General features: G+C 36.7%; 1 protein-coding gene across 1 annotated transcript; it reads right to left on the bottom strand.

Moving 5' to 3' along the window:
• Nucleotides 1-725: 725 nt before the first annotated feature.
• Nucleotides 726-20,822, bottom strand: mfsd3 (major facilitator superfamily domain containing 3). The gene is made up of 6 exons (XM_059550930.1): nt 20,717-20,822; nt 18,952-19,683; nt 13,610-13,757; nt 8,916-9,016; nt 5,851-5,960; nt 726-2,524 (listed from the first exon to the last, which is right to left on the bottom strand). The coding sequence occupies exons 2-6, from the start codon at nt 19,640-19,642 to the stop codon at nt 2,321-2,323; spliced, it is 1,254 nt and encodes a 417-aa protein (XP_059406913.1). The 5' UTR covers nt 19,643-19,683; nt 20,717-20,822; the 3' UTR covers nt 726-2,320.
• Between the last annotated feature and the right edge of the window lie 789 nt (nt 20,823-21,611).

Below are 21,611 nucleotides of genomic sequence, written 5' to 3'. Positions count from 1 at the left end.
TATTTGACCGTTGGGTTTTTTTTTTTTACATTACGTGGGGTTGATGTCTTGTCGAGATTTTATAAACTGCTAGTTTGGTCTCCCTAGGCAAGCACAGCATACAAAGCATAATAGAGTATAAATATGGTCAGGGGTTCACTTCATTTCCTTCAAGTTCAACTTCAGAATATGACGGGGTTTAGTTTTCAGCGGTGTCTGCACCACTAACGCCTGTTTTGTCCGTCTGCATCTTTCTTGTGATTTTTGCGCCAGTTTGCCCTCCTGCCCATTATTTACTGACATAGCTTCCAGGGAGCGATTTTTTTTTTACTCAGTAATTAATGTGTTTTAAAATGTAGCGAAGTACAATACTTCAAACTAAATATACTTAAGTAAAAGTAAAATTACAGATTAAAAAAAATACTTAAAAAAGTAGAAGTACACAAAAAAGCTACTCAATTACAGTAACGCGAGTAAATGTAATTCGTTACTTTCCACCTCTGTCAACAGCATACGATTCTACAGCTATTGCGTCATTTTATGGGGAAAGTCTCCAGGCTCCATCTGGGGGAAATACTAGAGTTGGTAGATCTAGAGATCTGTATATAAAACATAAATATACACAAGACAATATTGGACTTTCTAAAGACTAAGGGTAAGTGGTATGGCCCAGAATCTCTTAATAACACAGACTAATGGCTTTGAATTCTTGTCTGATAAACTCATAAATGCGCAGACACTCGGGGTTCAGTAATAGCTTTTATTTTTGAGTCTCTTTTAGTCCAAGCTAAAATGACAAAAATGGCTTGTTTGGTAAGGGCTTTGCTTTTCAGAAGATTTAATGACAAAATAACCATCAATCGGCCATAGCTTTTCCACTTATTTCATAAAGTGTTATGACTCTGTAACCATTTTTAAAATGTAGCATTTAACTGGGACTGTCTGTTTCTATTTCTCCAAGAAAACAAATGCAAAAAAGAAGATTAGGCTATATAATTATACTATAGTGTATTATATTTAAATATTGTTCTGCTTTCAACAGGAATGGGAAACATATACTGTCACTGCGCTATATGCATGTACAGCTGCAGTTTCTTTTGATGATCTTTTTTGCAACTGAAATTGAATTCCCCTCCAAAAGTGACATCCCACATGTATGCCTACATAGTCTCAACAGCTCCATGTTTTGGCTTTGCAGTAAATCTTTAAAATAATAATAATAACAATAAGGCAGTTTAAAGTTTTTTTTTTCATGTGTGAGAAGTAAAGTTGTATGTAATAATAACTACGAATAATATTGTGTTATTGCATAGGAAATGAAGCAAAGTCATAAAAAAACAGAAACATATCAAACAAACTTGTAACTGCTCAAAAAATGAGCTTGATGAGTTTTAACTGTTACAGTGTACAGTATTTATAATCATTAAAGGGGTCATATCATACTTTTTCAAATCATTTTTTCCCTGAGGTCCACTTACAATGTTAATCAAGTTTTCTGCATCGAAACAGTCCTAATTAAGTTTGTCATGACCATTTCCGGCCCTTGATTTTGCTGCTGTGCCTTTAAGACATTCAGACACCAATTTTCCCTTACATTTCCTAATAATCCTAGGAAGAATAAAGGATTTTCAGGTGCTCCACAATGTATGCTTAATACTGTAAAAAGGTACAGTGCTTTTTTTGTCATACACTTAATTTAATTTAACGCAATATGCATTTCAGTGATATGACCCCTTTAATTGAAGTATTGCACTGAGAATACAAAAATGCACTCCCCTAAGCATAGTACCATAATTCAATGTTCATAGTGCTCCCAGTGTGCTGATGGAATTGTATATAAGGTGTCAGAGGGCATTGGATTAAAAACTAAAGGCATTTCTAAAGCGATGCATGCTGTATATAATGAAATGTGTAAATGATTAACTAAAACCAAACTTGACTAGACCCTGATATAGATCCGTTATAACCAGTAAAATTGTATGGAATAAATCTGTCATTGTCCGTTATGACAAACGTAAAAGATTAACCAAATTGTTGCCATAGCTCAGTCCGCTTGCCATTCAGAATGATTTGTTGTTGAAAGGCAAGTACCTAAGCTAGTTTACTGTAGAGGTGCAATGTACTGTAGCTGTTAAGCATTTGCAGTGGTACTGGCTTTCTGTGAGAGTGCTTCTGTGGCTCTTGTCGCATCAGTGCTGGTTGAGTTATAAATAAATACAAATAAAAACAACAGATTCATTTCACTGGCTATTTGGTCACCAGTATCTAATGCGAAATATAAGATTTGCCTTCCCTCTCTCTCACCCAGACACACACACTCTCTCTCATAGGATAACTCTGGTCACTGCGGCTGTTCTTTGAGTTGCTCCTTCAGGACGCCAGTCTCTGTGGCTCTCCACACATGCAGGGCACTGCTGGAGGTGAGGAAGAGGAAGAGGATGAAGGCTATGGGAAAGCCCAAAGTGTCCACCATACCTCCTGCCAGGGCACTAAAACTCAGTTTCCCCAGGACCTCCAGTGTGGCCAGAAAACTGTAGTGGGTGGCCTGGACATAGACAAAGAGAGAGAGGGAAATACAGAAAGTCATTTAGCATTAACTTTTGAGAATTTGTGGGATTTTCTCAAGAACAATGAAAAAGGGGCAGTACAGTAATTATAAAGGAAGAAAGGGAGATGTGTTTTGCTGTAGGGCTAGATTCAGATGTTACCCGTGTGAGAAACAAGCCATTCATTCGCTGATTTATGAAATATTTTCAAATCCTTTAAAGGTCCTGCATTTAATTATCCAAGTGATCTTTATGTTAAGATGCACTCATTAAAAAAATCTGCCCAAAAACCCAATGTTTTTCATGCTTTGGCTGATAAAGAACTTGACTCATATTACAATTCCACATTATTTTGAAAAAGAAAACATTCATGTTAAATAATACAAGCAAATGTAGACATCACAACATAATAATTTTAAGTTTTGTTAAAACTTAAACTAAAACTCATAATCTTTTTCATTGACTGAAATGTAAAAATTTGATGAAAAAATGCCTTGGTAACTAAACTTAAATTATTTAGATTTATAAATTAATATATCAAAGCTAAATACAAATACATGAACTTTAATTACACATTAGATGACATATAAAAATAAGGAATTATCAAGCACAATAAAATATGTAAATTGAATTCAAATAAACATGCAAAATTACAAGAAGCTACACATTTCTCTAATATTGTCTGATATAAACTGTGCTTACCTAATTTAAACATCATTGCCCTTTTTGTCTTCATAGGACAGAACAATCATATATAGTAAGGAAACAACAGAATAATAATAATAATAATAATTCATTACATTTATATAGCGCTTTTCTAGGGACTCAAAGCGCTTTTACATAGACAGGGGGTATCTCCTCATCCACCAGAAAAAACACTCAGGTCGATGCCATAAGTGACGTGAGCATACGTACAACTGAAATGTTGCTTTCGACCTTTCACATGTGTTACTTTTCAAAGCGACTGATGACTTTTTAACATGATACTTATTTATCAATTTTTAACTTTGCCTCACATCAAAACAATTCCAACAGGAGGATCAAAGAGCAGTCTGATTCCCTAGTCTCTCCTGTCTAGACGCCAGAGACTGTCTCCATACTCTTAGCACACAAGTTGGGAAAGCAAAGCCAAGTCCATTCCTTCACATGGCCCCAGCACTAAAGTTAAGTGAAGTACCTTTATTCCGACAAACTTGTTTAAGGTGTTCAGTTTCTGCCTCCAGGGCCTTTTCACAAACATTCACAGTATCAGTTTTCAGTCGGCTGAAACCACCTTAAAACAAACACACACAAACACACACAAGCTGCTCTTGCTACGGTATGTATGTCATAGGAACATCTGAATTAACCTACAGTTTACAATCCTCCTCCTGATTATTTTCCTCAGAATGTGAATCTGAAGTTTTTAATTGCTTAGAGACCGAGGGAAAACATACACTTATTATATACTTATTACAGTATATACTTTCAATACTCCTATTGTTTAATGAGTTTCATTAGTGCCATTAATTCAGCACGTATTGAGCTGATGGAGTGACAAATAGCTGAGAGAGCAGTGAAAGATCACATGCAAGCAGCGCAGGCCCATTTAAACAGGACAATACAATCATGTCAAAGATGAACGAGGGGATGAAACGAGAGAACATGGGAGGGGAGAGATATCTATGAACAGTGAGAACAACAGTTTATCATTTAGGAGACACGTAAATAAACAAATAGAAAGCATGAACAAATGAACTAACAAGGAGAGAAATTAGGCAACACAAGATTAGTGGGAGAAAATAGGGAGCTGATAGTTGTGAAGAATAGAGCTGGTATGGATGGACTGTTTAATGATAGACAGATAAGATAGACAGAAGCAGCAGCTGATGTAAGATAGACACCTAATGCACCTTGCATAAGGTTTGTTTTGGAAACTATATGAATTACAAGAAGCAAGAAATGTGAAATACATCTGCTGCTTTCTTCCCATGCACCTACAAAACAAGATTGATTAGGCTACTTCAAACATTTGCACTGTAAGTCATCTTTGTTTGTACAGTAGATTTGCAGCATGGAAGACATAAACACTCTATTTGTATAAACAGTTGTATAATTCTCATATTATTGTAAACCTAAAAAAATTAACATTAAAATAACAATTTCTGAATAATTATTTCTAAATAACTATATATTTCAGACACATTAAAAAAATAAAATAATTAAAATACATAATTTTCTGGTGCTGGCCTGACTGGCCACCATATTTATTATTTTTATTTTTTGGAAAGAAATTATGTTATTTAACAAGGATGCATGAAGCTGAAAAAAAAGTGTTTAAAAGGATTCCATTTCAAATAATACTCTTCTTTTTTATTTCTGTTTATTAAAAATCCTGGGGAAAAGTCTGACCGTTTCCACAAAAATATTAAGCAGCACAACTGTTTTCAAGATTGAAAATAAGAAGAAATGTCCCTTGAGCCCCATTTCTACGTACAGTGCACATTAGAATTTCTGAAGGCTGAAGGATCACGTGACTCTTGGAGTAATCTCAAATTTAAAATATATAGCAATAGAAAATAGTTATTTTGAATTGTATTAATATTTCACAATATTACTGTTTTACTGCACTTTAGATCAAATAAATGCAGTCTTAGTGAGCATAAGAAACCTCTTTAAAATATATTTAAAATAAATCTTACTAACAACAAACGTTCGGACGGTAGTGTTACTGAAACAGTGAAAGTTGTTACTGTTGAGACCTTCTTGAGAAGAAAATGTAGAAGATTTGGGAACAGGGTCAGGAAATAACACAAATCAGTTTCAAACTTGCATTGCTCACATGAGCACCGTAATTTAATGTGTCAGTGCATGTGAAATAACCACTGGGCTACAACCAAAGATATAATCTTGACAAATTAAAAAAAAAAAAAAAAAAAAAAAAAAAAAGAGTCAAATCTAAAAATGTGAATATACTTTCTGATGTATATGCTTTGTAGGTGATTGATGAGTTGAAATGGGGTTGACGTGTAGAGCTAAAGAGAGCTCTCTGAGTGGAGCTATTGACTGACAGATAAATGAGCTTTTGACTGCAGCGATGTGCTCGCGTATGTGGCAGACAGGAAACACTCTCAGGCTTTCTGCAGCTCACTGCCTGTTGTGAGACTCTACCTGTCAACAACTAGCAAAAACTGTAAGATGCATGTTTTGTTGTCTTCAGAGTTTGACTGTTGAAACTGAAGAGAAACACCTTAGGTGAACACGTGTGATGCCGTTAAGCAGTTTGCTCTGATCTGTCAGGAAGCATGAAGAGCTGCGGTCAGTTGAAGAGGGTAATGTGTGATACCTGTATGCTCTCCTCGGCTCTCTGTGTGCAGTTCATCATTGTAGTGAACGTCAGAGTTGTGATGAGACCCGCTATGAAATGCTGCAAACTCAGACTCAGCACTGCCATACCTGAGGGAGAAAGACACAATCTAAATTAATACAATACTGCCCATTGCAGCGTTTTCTTTCTTTCTGTCTGTCTTTAAATTTGAATTTGTGACTTTGAATTTACATACTTCAAGGTAAAATGCAAATGTCTCTGAAATAATCGCAATGAAGTTGTTAACAAGAAATCTGGCCTGTGGAAAGAAGCTGCTCTTGTGGCTAGATGTTCTGGTGCTCAGCCTAAAATTACGATCTAAATGCTCAAAGAGGGTCTTAAATTATTTTTCCTACCCATTTCTGAAATCTGGAAGTGTAAAATACCTGACGGATGGGCTGGGGGCACCAATAATGCTCTGACAGCCAAATGTATCTTTCTTTTGTCCAATTTGGTAGACTAAAGCAGACGGTTACTGAAATGCATGTGAATTATCTCACTGGAAGGCATGCTGTAACAAACACTATGACGAATTTCAAACAAACAAATTACTATTTTTCATGACTGATCACCGTGTTAGCATGTTGTGCTGAGCAATAAAATTGTGAAAGGTAGCAGAAGAACAAAACAGTCGGACGCAGGAGCCCCAAAACAAAACAAAACACGTCATCTCCAAGTTTTTTTTACCTACGTTTTTTAACCGTTCTGAGCAAATGAGTGCAAAATGACCACAACCCATTCCTTCATGTTGTTTGTTGATATGTCTGTGTGAAAACTGAATTTTTCAACGTCAGAAAGAATGCACCAACATGACAGAAAACAAGAAATTGTGAGAATTATTCACATATTAAGAGTGATGATCTTCTTTCTTATAGTGTGTTTTTACTCATACTCAACACTGTCATACTCATGTTAGAAGAAACAGAACTTGCTAGTTATTAAACTGAGCTCTCCCAGACTATTATTTATGCAGACAGAACCATGTCAGACACTCAAATCTGACTCTACATGATGACGCTCAAGATTCTAGTGTCTTTTTGAAGCTGATTATTTAATTCACAGTAACGTCCACCCAGAGCATGAGACAGACAGTCTACCATTAATGCCTCTAAAAATCATGAATCTCAAATCAATCATTACCAGCAGCCCATTTGCCTGTTCATGAAGCTTTCACATCCAGCTCCATCTGAATTATTCACTGGAAATGTTTAGTTCTGCCTAACAAGACTTCTCCATTACTTACCCAGGAACCACAGGAAGGAAAATCAGCTCTTCTGAGGCATCCAGTCTCATACAATATTGAAAAATATTTTCAGCAGAACTTTATCTTTTTTTTTTTTTTTTAAGGGGGGTTAGATGGGGTACAGAGTTGCTTTGTTCCGTTTCGTTTGGGAGAGCGGCAGAAAGAAAGACGGGGAGAAAGAGAGAATAAGAAAGACAGAGAGATGAGGGAGTTGTCAAACAGAAGCTCGCTGACAAAAACATCTTGACTAAAAAGCCACGACATCCTAGGGAAGAAGTAATACAGTGGCAAAAAATACTGAGTAAAACAGCTAAAATGCAAGAGTTTCCCCATTTCCTTTTTTTCATTTTCATTAAATAACCATTCAAAGCACCTGTGAGAGAAAGAGACGGCACATGAAAAAAAGAGAAACAGGCAGAGGGTTTGAATATGGGTTTATTCATTTATCAAAGTGAGCCGTGAGAATACTCAAGGTAAAATAGAGTCGCTTCTGCAGACAGAAACAGAAACGCAAATCCACTTAAGCAAGTTGAACCAGGGAGAAAGTATGTTTGACATAACTTCTGTATGATCACTTCTATACAGCTCATGCATAAAATGTTGCATGAATTGTGCTGAATCCAAGTACTAGGACTATGAAGACGGTTAACAGAACAGACCTACTGGAGTCTTACAGAAGATTCATTAAATAAAAGTTCAAGATAATTTTTCAGAAAAGAGAGAACGTTGATCTAAGGTTCGATCAATAACTGAAAGTTCGGCTTTGATTAGATATCAGCTTCTGGTACTTGGTTTTTATATTAAAGCAGACACCTAAGGCAACAAATAAAGAGCCTTAAGCAACTAATGAAATACATCCGTCTGTGAACGGACTCAACAATTGTCAATTTCTGATTAATCTGACCTTTTTTTCTGTTTTTAAATGAAAAAAAAAACAACTAAATAATCTTTAAATATTATTATATTTGCATAGTATTTTCTTATACATAAATATTATTTATAAAAAAATAAAAATACAAATATATATACAAATACATATATATATACAAATACATATATATATACAAATATAAACCATTCTCCAATTGTCATGTAAGTACCAAAAAGGTTTCTGCCATTGTCATTTGATGATCTTAATGTTTGCAAAAAAATATTTTACATACATGTTGAGCGTTGATGATAATTAAATTCTGTTGTACAAATATTGTAAATGTCTTGTCCTACCCATCTGGATTTTATTTATAGTTAAATTACCAAATAGCTTTTTTTTTATATATAATCTCATACATTAACTTTTGATTTTCACTTTTTTATTCTGATTTAACCACAGTGAGATGAGCTCTATACTGGTCTGAATGACATTCATTTTAATACTCTCCCTTTTTATCACATGCTGTTGTTTAATGCAGCATTTAGAGTTTTATTCACACCTGTTTACTCTGTGCAAGGTGCTGAAATGGACACTTTAGCCTGTCAGTGGAAAACACTGGAAACCAGAGACGGCCCCATGGATGCTTAAATGCAGGAGAACAGTAGAGAGCTCAAAAGAGAACAGGTCAGTTTCACTTCTATATATATATATATATATATATATATATATATATACACATACATACGTACAGGTGAGCTATCTGGCTATTATGAACAAACTGTACCCACAAGACAGGCAGTAATAAACCATTAAAGCATAAAGATGAGCAGTACCTTATTGAATTACAAAATAAAACAAGTCTGCACTTATAATGTTGGTACAATTCCATGTTTGTATACTTTAGTGTGTACAAGTATGTGCATTTCTCACCTTTCATCAAGGGCGAGGGCTCCAGCACTACAAGGAGTGAGCTCTGGAAGACCATGCTGACAGTCCGCATCATAAACACACGTCTCATTAGCATGCCAATACTGAGGACATAAAAGATAAAAGACAGATAGTTCAGTTTATTATATCTCAAACTCCACAAATATGCAATATAATGTAATTTCATGTCATGTCATACACACCACAGTTCAATTTTGTTTTAAGAACATAATACTACTATTTGTTGGGGACACATTCAATTAATCTTTAAAGTGAGAGGAAAAGACATTTATAATTTTACAAATAAATAAATAAATACACACACACACACACACACACACACATTTGTTTTTGTAAAAAGTTGGGACATCCCACAGGCGTAATGGTTTTTATACTGTACAAACTGTATATTCTATCGCCCTACACCAACCCTACACCTAACCCTAACTCTCTCAGGAAACTTTGTGCATTTTTACTTTCTCAAAAAAACTCATTCTGTATGGTTTATAAGCATTTTGAAAAATGGGGACATGGGTTATGTCCTCATAAGTCACCCTCTCCTTGTAATACCCGTGTCATACCCATGTCATTATACAGAGTTGTGTCCTGATATGTCACAAAAACAAGAGCACACACACACACACACACATATATACACATACGTATATTTTCTACTATGTTTTATTGTATAAATTAGAGCATCTAATTTTATTTCTTAAAAATTCTGAAAAAAACTTACCACAAATATAATGATAATAATACGAATTTTTTTTTTATTAAGCACCAAATCAGCACTGTAGGCTGGAGTAATGTCTGCTGAAAATTCAGCCTTGCCAGCACAGAGAAAAAATACGTTTTAAAAATATATTAAAATAATATTTAAACACTGTAATAATGTTTCCTTAATATTACTGTTATTAATTGACTTCTTTACAAATAAATACAGTCTTGGTGATCATTATTTCTTACCAACCCTAAAAACTTTAATGGTAGTGCAATGTAATAGAACATCAACAAGACAAAATATATTTTATTACAGCAAACCAAAGGCAATGTAGGACTTTAATGAGGGTCAAACACACAGAACTGCCACACTGAGACCGAAAAACACTCCTGTACACATGCTCACATGCAGTGCGTTTGCTTGCACTCTCTAATTGATTCTCTATTAACAGTTAAGTATCCCTCAGGGGAACTTCCTTTACGACATAATCAATAGCACGCCAAGATCCACAGCCATGGGCTGATTAACCCCTGCTAATTAGTGACCATCACACACCTCAATTTCTCCCAGCTCCAATCAGAACACCCGGAGGGCCCTGTCAATCAAACACAGAGTCTGGAATTTCATATTTAATATTTTTTATCATTAATACATATTAGTTTGACTCTTTCTTAAGGTTGTAAAAATTGTGTCTTTATATAAATGTCCTTTCCCTGTGAGTAGACTCTGAGGCCTCTGACAGAGAAAGCGAGTCGAGAAAGAGAGAAGGAGATGTGGGTAAAGGTCAACTGGACTTTAAGAGAAGAGTAAGGAATCATCTGTCATCTTAAACCAGCCTTTAAGATCTAGATGAACCCAGTCAACAACAGCAGCCGGTCAGACAGAAAGCCAATCTGCCATCATTCTCATGCAAACACTCTCCCTGCATCCACTCAATAACACTCTTTCATATTTCACTTAGATGAGAGGAGAGAGAGAGAAAGAGAGCTGTAAGAAAGACAGACAGTCTTAAAGAGGAAAACGAGCAAGTCAGAGAGCGAGAGAGAAGGATGCGAGAGATTGAAAACGAGTCTAAAACAGGCGTATCACACGAGCAGTTTGCCCAATAAGATTTGTACTCTCAGATTGCTGATGGTGATCATTGTATGGGGGTCAGTTTTCGGCCACTTAAGCATTTCAGATGGGACCGGGATAAGTGTCCAAATTAGCTTTTAGTGGCCCTGAACAGACAACGGCAGAAACCCGATCTGTGGGAAGCAAGGCCTGAATGCACGACTGTGTCGAATGAACGAGCTCCCTGCGTGTGAAACTTTACATTCCTCCCCATTCACTGACACTGCCTTTAGCGTAGACAAGGAGAAAGAGACCAAAAGAGAGAGGAGAAAAAAAAAGATGAAGGTACCAGAGAGAGGGAGAGGTTACAGAGAAAGGAAAAGAAAGAGAGTGAGAGAAAGAGAGGTAAGAAAATTTGAGCAGATATTTAACTCTGATTGTGATTTTATCGGTCCCACTCACCTTTTATGCACAGAATTTATGCAATGCTTAAACAGTGCAAGTTGTGATTGTTTAAAAACTGGACCTCTCCATTAAATTCTGGGTTAGAAAAGTTTGTTCGTATTCAAATTATCTTTCAAATTAAATATATTTATCAAAAAATATCTGTAAAAATGCCTTATTATGGAAAATGCTAAATGTTTAGTTTCCATAATAATTCTAATAAACTGATTTGATGATCAATAAATACTTCTTGATAGGCAGTGGCTATTTGCACCAAGTGTAAATAGCGATAAAGGCAATAGATTATATTTACGCTAAGTGAAAATAGCAGTATTTTCTTAGTAATATGCCATTTACACTAAGGGCCAGATTATTAGGCTTCCGCCAGCGCAAACCATTTTATGCCATTAAAATAGTACAGTCAGGATTTACTAAAGATGCGCAGTAAAGAAATAGCTGGAAAAGGCGTGGGTACAGTAATTTTTGCACCTGACATTACTGAATATGCATTTGTGGAAGTTTCCCTTTTAGATGCAAATTGATGGGAGAAGAGTATTAAGATGGATCATACAACGCGATTTACTAACATTTGCACTCGTCAAATTACTGGTATTTGTGGCATTATTTAACAGCCAAATAAGCATGTCTTAAAGCAGGTGGTAATTTGGGAGATTGCACTGGTTATTATGGAAATGATCTGGATGTGTCTTTGTTCTTTAATGTGCACACTGTAAAGCTAATTTGCCCCATTTAGTAAATCTGGCCCTAACGGCAAATATATAGATTCTATTAACACTATATTAAAATAGGAGGAGTTTCTGCTATTTTTACTACTTATTGCATATAGTGGCAATTATCTGCACCTCAGTATTGTAGTAAATTATAAAACATTATGCAATAACAACGTATTGAGTGTAAATTATCATTGTAATTAAAAAATTGTATATGCATGCTACCATATTGGGACAATAAAGCCTTCCCTACACCTACTCTATCCCTACCCGATACTTCTTTTTCAACTTAATTTTTATTGAAAATAAATACCTTTCTGATGTGATAAGAGATTTGAAAAGGGAGGGGAAAAATCTATGGCAAAAGGTGGATTTGAACTTGGGTCTATCGCATCAAAAAGACTACGGTAAACACTTTACCATCTATACCACTGGAGCTGTTCATTGACCACTGTCTTTTGTCATGTTGACTAGCCCAATCACACACTCGTGGGCAGAGTTAGTATAAATAGCCAACAAGACGGGCTATTTGCACTTGGGAAACAGACACTCCATTTCTGTTATTATAAATCTTGAAAATATGTGCTGCTTATAAATGTCTTTACTGTCACTTTTGATCAATTTAATGCATATTTGCTAAAAAGAAGTATTAATTTCTTTAAAACAAAAGTCTAACTGACTCCAAACTTTTGGACAGTAGTATATATATAAATGAAAGAAAAATGATCTGTGGTCCAAATGAAAATCGATCCGTGGTCCTGCATTACCTCACTAATACTTGTTTAGATAGTTAAAGAACCGTAGTTCACAGAGACAGCAGACTAAAGATGACGTTTCTCTCAGTCTTTTAATAGAACAACATTACATCAGTTTAACTAAAGTGCACATCAATGTAAGTGTCAAGAGCAGAAGCTCATGTGATGCATTCCAGTGGTTTGTAAAACTGCGTTAAAATGCATGTTGTTTCATTGTGCCATAAGGTAAAGCAAACCAGCCTGAAGAAAATGGCAAATGTCCAGTATGAAGAGTTTCATTTCACTTTAAACTCTGATACATGACTGGATGTCTGCCCTCAAGTCTGGAATGAAATAAAGACAGAACCACTGCACGTCTTTCTCCAAAATTCTCTTCCTCGTGCCTTTCTCTCAGCACACTAACAAGTGTGTGGGCCTTTGAGGAAGATTCGCAAGCGACTCAGGCTGCTCTTGGAACAGTTAGTCAACCAAACTCTTATCTTAACTATTACAAGACATAACTGGTAAAAAAGGTCTCAGATCAGTAGACAAGGGCAACGTATCAGCAACAAGTACATCTCTATTCAACCTTTATGCATCCTGGAGGCCTTTCAGCTCACACCTGAGCCTGTTTTACTCTCAGCTCCCACAAAAGGCTGTGTTTACTTTCATTACTATCTCTCTTTCTATCTCTCACACACACTCTCGATCGCTTTCTCTCTCCTTCTTTCACACCTGGGGCCGAGATGGGTGGAGAGATGTAGTGAGAAAACACTGAGAAAAAGAAAAGGGACGCGTTTCTCTCACAGAGAGATGGTGGGCTACAGAAACCGATAAAGCGAGAGGGGGCATAGAAAAATGTGTAAGGAGAAATCCAAAGAACAAAGTCTTCCAACACCATTCCTGCAATATTAATAGCAAAGCATGACTTGGCTGGAAACAGTGTTGCAGCTAGAATGGACTCAGTTTCACCATCGTTTTATTACCGAAAAAACAAAACACACTCCCTACCTGTACTGAGAGAGCAAGAATCCCCCGATTGATGAGCCACAGATGGAAAAAGCCATGGCAACCACCCCGTTCCACACCCCGAGCTCTCTGGCCGTCATGTGGTGGTCCAGCAGGAAGAGAGGAAACATGGTGATAGCCCCCTGTTCACCTGTTCAGAAAATATAAGGTTACATCAGCACATACACACTCAGTTCAACCAATGTAAACGCTCTTTCAGATAGAGAGAACAAGAAGACCAAGAAAACGGAGCAGATTTTTGAAAATGTGCTGGATTTTTATCAAATTGCATCAGACTTTTCTCAAAACTGGCGTTAAACTCCATATAATATTCACAGATCACAACACAGACTTAGTCGAACTTAATCGAAACAAAACACTTATCTGAGAATGAAAAAAAAAAAAAAAAAAAAAAGTCATAACCTGAGCAGAGGCCACGTTTTTTCACACTTGAGTCCTGACTTTCCAGACACTTTTTTCTGAGCGTTTGCAACTTAAACCCAGACAAATGTGATAAAAAAAACGAAAAGCTGCCAGTGAAAATGCTCGGTAACCCGCCGCCGTCTATTATTTAACGCCATTGTCATTATTTATGGAGGCTGCCTTCAGTTCGACAGCGAGACAGCCCGCTGACTGACAGCTCTGAGACCGCCGTCAAAAAGAAACTGCGCTTCCGGGGTCCCCGGGATGAAACCGGTGAGAAACAAAAACAGAAAATCAAATCAAAAATCAGACGCTTCTGTCGCAGTTCTGCTACGGTCGCTGACAGCGCCACGTGAGCGCTTTGACATCGCTTTCTTTGAGGGGGATTGAGTCTGACAGTAGAACTAAATTTGTAAAGGATGTTGTAAAGTCTGTAATGTGGTGGCAACAATGAACAATGGGACTCGTTTTTCACATTCAGCGCATCTTTTCTTTCTATAAGGCAGCTATGCCACTAAGGTCCAGTGCGTTTAAGTAAAAAGGATGCTGTTTTATATAAGGATGAACCCATAGAGCCAGTCACTTTCACTTTGTTTGTACAAAGAACATTAAAAACTGATTTGACTAATGTCAAACACCCTAATCCTTGAGAAAGTTTCAGCATAACCATAACTCACTTGAATTAAGACCATAAAAACCACGGGTAGAACTCATTACCATAATAAAATCACAGTAACAAAGGCTTATAAACTACACTTAACTCTTATATTAATAACACTTTTATTTAAATATTTTTTTAAATAAATAATTTAAATATCCTTATGATTATCCATTACAGAACAACAATATATGGATTTCCACTAATATACCACAATAAATACAGTTAAAAATGTATGTAAAGGAAACACTGCAGAATAAATAGTGTACATTGTGTCAACATGAAATTGTAAATGTATACAAAGCACCAAAGATGATCAGTGAACAGCTCAGATGCTGATCGTCTCGTATGCGCAGCTAGAAATGCGCTTCAGCATTCTGCCTCAGTTTTTTTTTCTTCTACGCTGCTTCAAACTAATTATTTTTTAAGCAGGGATTGAAAACAAACAACAAGGCTGCTTATTTATGTCTATAAATAATCTCAGAGCAACAATTGTCCATTTCACATGGGATTTCATTAGACATCCACAAAAACAGTGGAGAAAGCAGAAAAAGGAAGGCACTTGGAGGAGAAAGAGAGAAGGAGAGAGAAGAGATGCTGTATCAGTTCACCTCGGTTAACAACGATAGATAATGGGGAACAGATGAAGACAAAAATGGACAACAGAGTCAGGATGGTTGTCCAAAGGATAACCATACTAATTACTAATGGAACGGTACTAATTATTTACATGCAATTACAATGAATGAGGACAGGAGCTTTCAATTCTCAAAAAGGAAGCACAAGCACCATAAATTAACAGTAGCTCACATTATTTATAATAGTTTGGTGTGATGGACAGACTAAAAAGTGATTTACTGAGATCTTCCCTTCCAGTATGGTGTTAACTGTCAGTGAGCTGAATTTAAGAATCAGCCTGATCCATCAGCAAATCGAGACAGGTTTTGTAAGTGGGATAAACTGGTTCACTAGAAATATTGAACTCTAATTTTCACTCAACATATAGCACCATACTCATGAACACCGCAGATCTCAACGAAGAATTTCAGTGAATAATGATTTACATTTCAGTCTGCACAATACAGTGGATAAATCAAATGGACTACTTTAAAAAAAAAAAATAATAATTTTAAAGCTTGACATCTCCAGTTTTCACTGGTTTTTATTGCATTAAAAAGAAAGTCCATGATATTCTCCAAATATTCATGTTTTGTGTTCCACAGAAAATAGAAAACCATACAGCTTTGGAGCAGCATGAGGATGAAATTCAATGAAACACCACCTCAACTAAACTTCAAAAGTGTTAGAAATGCTGACTAAAACCAGCACTGCGATATGTCTCAAAGGCTCGAGTCTTCATCATGGGAACAGCCTGAGGAACCTGGACCCCTCCCAGGTCACAATGCCGTGTGTATCTGCATCTGTGTGTACTTGAGCAGGTTACACAACTCCATTGTAAATGCTCCTCAACCAACGGCAAGCCCCATACCAAGTCTCTACGGACCTCTGAGGTTAGAATCCGCAAAGGTCTAGGTTATTCCCTTTACATTCTGGGACACAATGACATAATTGTTTGGACGAAACAAAAGCATTGAGAACTATCACTTGCACCGTTAACTATGTGAATGCGAGTGAAGATACAGTGGTATGGAAAGGGAAAGGAGATGCATCCTATTCAAAGTGTCATTTACTGTAAGCTCACATATCTAAACAGAATGCGTTTTAATGTACACACCCGAGTTACACAATGGTCCAGACAATGGGGAAACAATTTAGGTCAACTAAAAGACATCACATACTTTACTTATTTTCTTTCTTGGATTTCTGTGTTCTCCATCATTCTTTACTCGCACGTTTTTCACCCCACCATCTCTCTCTCTCTTTCACTCTCTCTCATAGTTGACCATGTGGTGGGTGTTCATTAATTCATCCCCCCTGCAGTCCTCTGCGTTCCCTCTGGAAAATATTGGCCTCCTGCTCGCGTCACCCCTCCATCCCCCCCGCATACCCCTCCGTTCCCTGGCTCCTGCTGTGCGGGACAGAGGGAGGGCAGCATCAGGCGATATACATGTGTGTATGAGTGTGTGTTATGTATATATACAGTTGGAGAAGGACAGTGAAAGACAGAGAGACAGAGCAAAAAAAGTTGCTTTCTACTCCCATAGAGAATTCAACTTTAACCCCCAGAAGAACACTCCCGCCTCCAGCTGGACTCTTCCCAGGGAAGCTCCACGTCTGGCCCAATCCCAGCCTCCTCCATCCCGCCACTGTCCCCCCATCACCCTTTATCAACGCTTGGCCTGAGAGAACCTATGTATAACACATTTTTGTAAAAACCCGTGATGTGATAGAGGTACTACAGTAGATGGCATGAAACGTTGTGATTAATTTGTCATCTTAGAAGTACACAATATTCTACAATCCAATAAACCTTGCAATAAAACTGGAGTAAATAACAGAAAACTTTAGTTTGTGAATTCCTATGTAATATTTATGATCACATAAAACAAGCAATAAAAGTAAAAACGACCATATAAAGGCATGGTGGATTCTAAGGACGGACAAAATATTCTATATTCACCATAACCATGCGTTAATAGTTTTAAAGTGATTTTATTGTTTGGTATCAATATTTATTGTTAAAAACCCAGCAAAATCAATATAATTATTTTATTATATTTTTTTCTGTAAAAGTACAATCTCCAAAAAAAAAAAAAAAGTACTTAAATGTAAATGAAAACAAAAACGGCATTAAATATTCATTCGAAATTTTTTGGCTAGATTGTGATTTTTTTTTTTTTTTTTTTTTTGATTCTTTTATCCCACTGGCAACTAGTTTTTTGTAGTTTTTTACTTTAAGCATAAACTGCACAATGTACTATTAGATTTATGCAAAAAAGTTTAAAGAGATTAAAAAAGACAACAACAAAAAAAAATTTGTCAATGGAAAAAAGAAAAATAAACTTAATACAGAACATATTCTCTGAAATAAGTACTAATATCTTATGCAAATTAATTTCAAGTAAATTCATATTATTTTTTTAATATTTATATATCTTTACTAAAGAGTAAAATACATATACTGTTTAAGAAAATTATGTTTTGCATTGTACACTTTTAAGATTTTAGTGCATTAGTAAACTAATTTGTGTCATCCGAAGTGTTGTTTAATAGTGATTATGATGACAATCGGGGGAGAAACCTTATAAAACCGATTAAGGTTTTCTCCCTCATTTGCCAGAGACACATACACATAACACACAAAGCTTGGTTTTCTGATTAAATTGTTTTGAACAAAATATAACACTCAAATGAAGCACAAACTAAATAATCTGACATAAGCAGTGCAGCACAAATGTCTAAATTCAGTTTTCAATGAAAATACCACAGACACAAAGAGACTCTAATCCAGACATAATCCCCTTCTGGTGCCAAACACAACATTCAGCTCATTGAAAGTGATTTATTAGCTGCTATTTATGTATATATTCCTGATTCAGATCATGTCACAGAAGTGAGGGTTGTGGTCAAACGCTGGTGCAAAGTTAAATGAAAGATTTCAATATCAGTTCCAGTACATACACTCTGAACTGAACTGGGTAAGCAAACTGTGCATAATTTCCTGAGGTTTACGGACTTCAGAGCCAATGAAAAGGTGACAGTAAGCATGGAAAAGGCCAAGATTGCCATCTTGTGGACAAAGAACACACTACCATGACTTCGTTTCAAGTTCATGGTCAGTCATGGTAATGAATAAAAAAATATATATAATTTTCCCGTCACCTCACTATTGTGATATTGTACAAAAACGTCACTTTCCTGGTAAAGAACATAAGGAATTACTGTATACTTGCTTATAGTTGTCAGAGCACAGAAATAATTTTAAACATTTCTTTTTATTATATATATTTAAATATATTCTGTACACACACACATACTATTTTTAAAATAATACATTTAAAATAATTACACATTTTCATAAAGAAAGTGACATTTATTTGTACCATCAGAATAGTGGGGCTGAAAGAAAGTTATAAATTTTTGGAAAAACCTGCATTATAAATTTATAAATTTTGCTGTTCTGTCTGGTGATGTAGAAATGACACTTCATGTTTTTTTACTGTATGAATATAGTCAGTTCAGTACTCAACAATAGGTGTGTTTCAACTTAATCAGCAAATTAGAGGGAAATGTAAATGTACTTTAACATCTCCAAATCATTTAACTCAATCTATCTGATGTTGAATTACGACAAATATCTCACCTAGCTTGTATGTGAGAACGTAGAACATCATCCATGGCGTTCCTGGCACAGACAAGAGCTTCCTCCACACCTTCCAGGGTTGCATCACATCCTTTGACCCTCTCCGTCCTCCTCCCTGTCCCCACACCGACTCTCCATCCAACACCGGGGCGCCCCACACGAACAGAGCAACACCACCGTAAACACATGCCAGCAGTGCGAACATCCAGCCCCAGCCTGCAACATCAATCACAGCCAAGAGCCCCCCTCCAGCAAACACAGAGCCAGCTTTATACCCCACCACCTGCACAGTGTTTCCCAGACCCAACTCTCCCTGTCCCTTGAGCAGCCGCACGGCCGCTCCATCCACCGCAATGTCCTGCACTGATGCTAGCACGTTCATAGCGAGCAGAGAGCCCGCTACGCCCATGTACTGAACATCAGGTGAGATGGTAGCGCTCACCAAACAGGTGAGAGCCAGACCAGCCACTGTGCCCACTAACCAGCAGCGCTTGGTGCCAGTCCGGTCCACTAGAGGGGCCCAGAGTACCTTGAGCACCCAGGGGAAATAGAGGATTTTGGTGAAGCTGATGCGGGTGAGGGAGTGGCCGGCACCGCGCAGGTACACCGGGAGCAAAGAAGACTGCAGGCCATATGGAATGCCCTGGATGAAGTAAAGGAGACCCAGGAACACCAGTTTGTCGTTCATCATGGAGAAAGGCGGTTTGGGGAGCCTCAGCTCATGGCTGTACTCTGTAAACAACACAAGTATAGTGTGTTACAGGGACTTGTCGACATAAAGTAACATGATGGTTTCTATTCAAGACAAAACATCACAACTAAATGCAGTGAAATGTGTAACTATTATATAACATCATGCTTTCTCAGTAGATTGATTACTGTACATTAATACAACTGAATAACACGTTTTCTGGAATGTTATGATGTTTAAACAATCTTATCTAATGCATACATTTAGTGCAACAGAATAAAGCCAGGTTTTCAAAAATCCGCCTATAATTTTGTTGAATTATCAAGGTTCAGGATTTTTATAGAGGATATTTTTTTGGGTCGTCTTTTTTTAATCAATCCATGAATCAGGAGATATTGTCAACACCCAGAAACATATAAAATCCTTAAAAGAATGATAGGAATAAAACTTGAAAGTTTGATGTGAGGAAGTGCTATTGAACGGAATATTTCTGACAATATATTTCTCTTATTTCTGCATGGGAAAAAAACTAATTTCGAAAAATAGATTTTGAAGATATTGTATCTGAAATAAGACGCAAATAGATGTGTAATAAAATAAAAAATAAAAACACTGTTCAGTGGATATATGTAATGATATAAACACACATCTATCTTGGATGCTTATTTTTCACTAGTTTGAAAGAAGACATGTTATGGAATCAAAATAGACCAAATTTTTTAATTGACAAGTGCATGAAAAAAATGGCTTTGCTTAGTGTCTTAACGTTACCTTAAAAACACAAACTAGCATGGCAAAGAGTGTTGTGTGGTCATTCATTCATGACAGCTGGATATAACTCATATAACTAATGCAAGTCTCATCAGATACGTTTTATACACAATCTGCAAACTGCTAGATATTAAAATATAAATATTAGAGAATTACATATTCAAGAACGATTTAATTTAGTCATAAACAGCCAATTCTGTCACAACATGTTCTCCTTGAGAGATATTAACAATTAGGATTAAGAACAACAGAAACTATGTAAATTGAAATGCACAAATAACACAATTCAAGTACAACAAATACCTTGCTGTATTTACAGGTAACGTTAAAAGTCTCCTTCACCCGCTGTGCTCTATGCAGCATAACCTCTGTTTTCCAATCCTCGGTACTTCCGCGGGAGCGCTTGACGTCACGCACGCTTTAAACCTTCTTCTTCTTCTTTGTATCGTTTAATGGCGGGTGGCAACCAGCATTATGGTGCATTACCGCCACCTACTATGTTGGAGTGTGGGTCAGAGTTTTCCTTCCCTTGAGTAAAAAAATTAATACAGCTAATAATAGTAATAATTAGGGATGTCCAGATCCGATCACGTGATCGGAAATCGGGCCCGATCGCGTGGTTTCAGACTCGATCGGAATCGGACGTTACCTCCCGATCAGGACTCGGATATATATATATTCTCATTAATTTTTAACACATCTTTTGTTATGCGGTGGCACAGAGTTAGACCCTTTTGACTCCACACAGAAACAGCAACGCGTGCGGCATGACATCACTTTGTTTTCAAGAGCTGGTGTGAATACATATAGATTCAAACTCAAAGAGACATGATAGTTTGCGCATGACCTGATATTTCATTCGGACTCAGGATACAGCGAGATGAACATCACAGAGCGCTAAACTCTCATGCAGTGTGTGTTTCATTCATACTCGAAGCCGGAGCGCGCTCTCGCGCTGATATCAGGATATTCCTAATATGGACAAAAGCGTCCAGCTATGCTGTGGTGCGCACAGGAAAACAGAAACTTATGCAAACACGAAGACGTTAATATCCGATCACGACAATAAATTGTTCTTCAAGTCATCTCCAGCAGGTGATAAATAAAGTATGAACAATGCAGTGCTGAATGACATAGTACTTATTACAGTATAGAAACTATTCTGCATTATTATGTGATAAACAGTGTTTGTAGTATA

This window comes from Carassius carassius, chromosome 5 (assembly GCF_963082965.1).
Source record: "Carassius carassius chromosome 5, fCarCar2.1, whole genome shotgun sequence".
NCBI lineage: Eukaryota > Metazoa > Chordata > Actinopteri > Cypriniformes > Cyprinidae > Carassius > Carassius carassius.
Note: the sequence above shows the minus strand (reverse complement) of the source record. Positions and strands in the feature narration are given on the sequence as shown.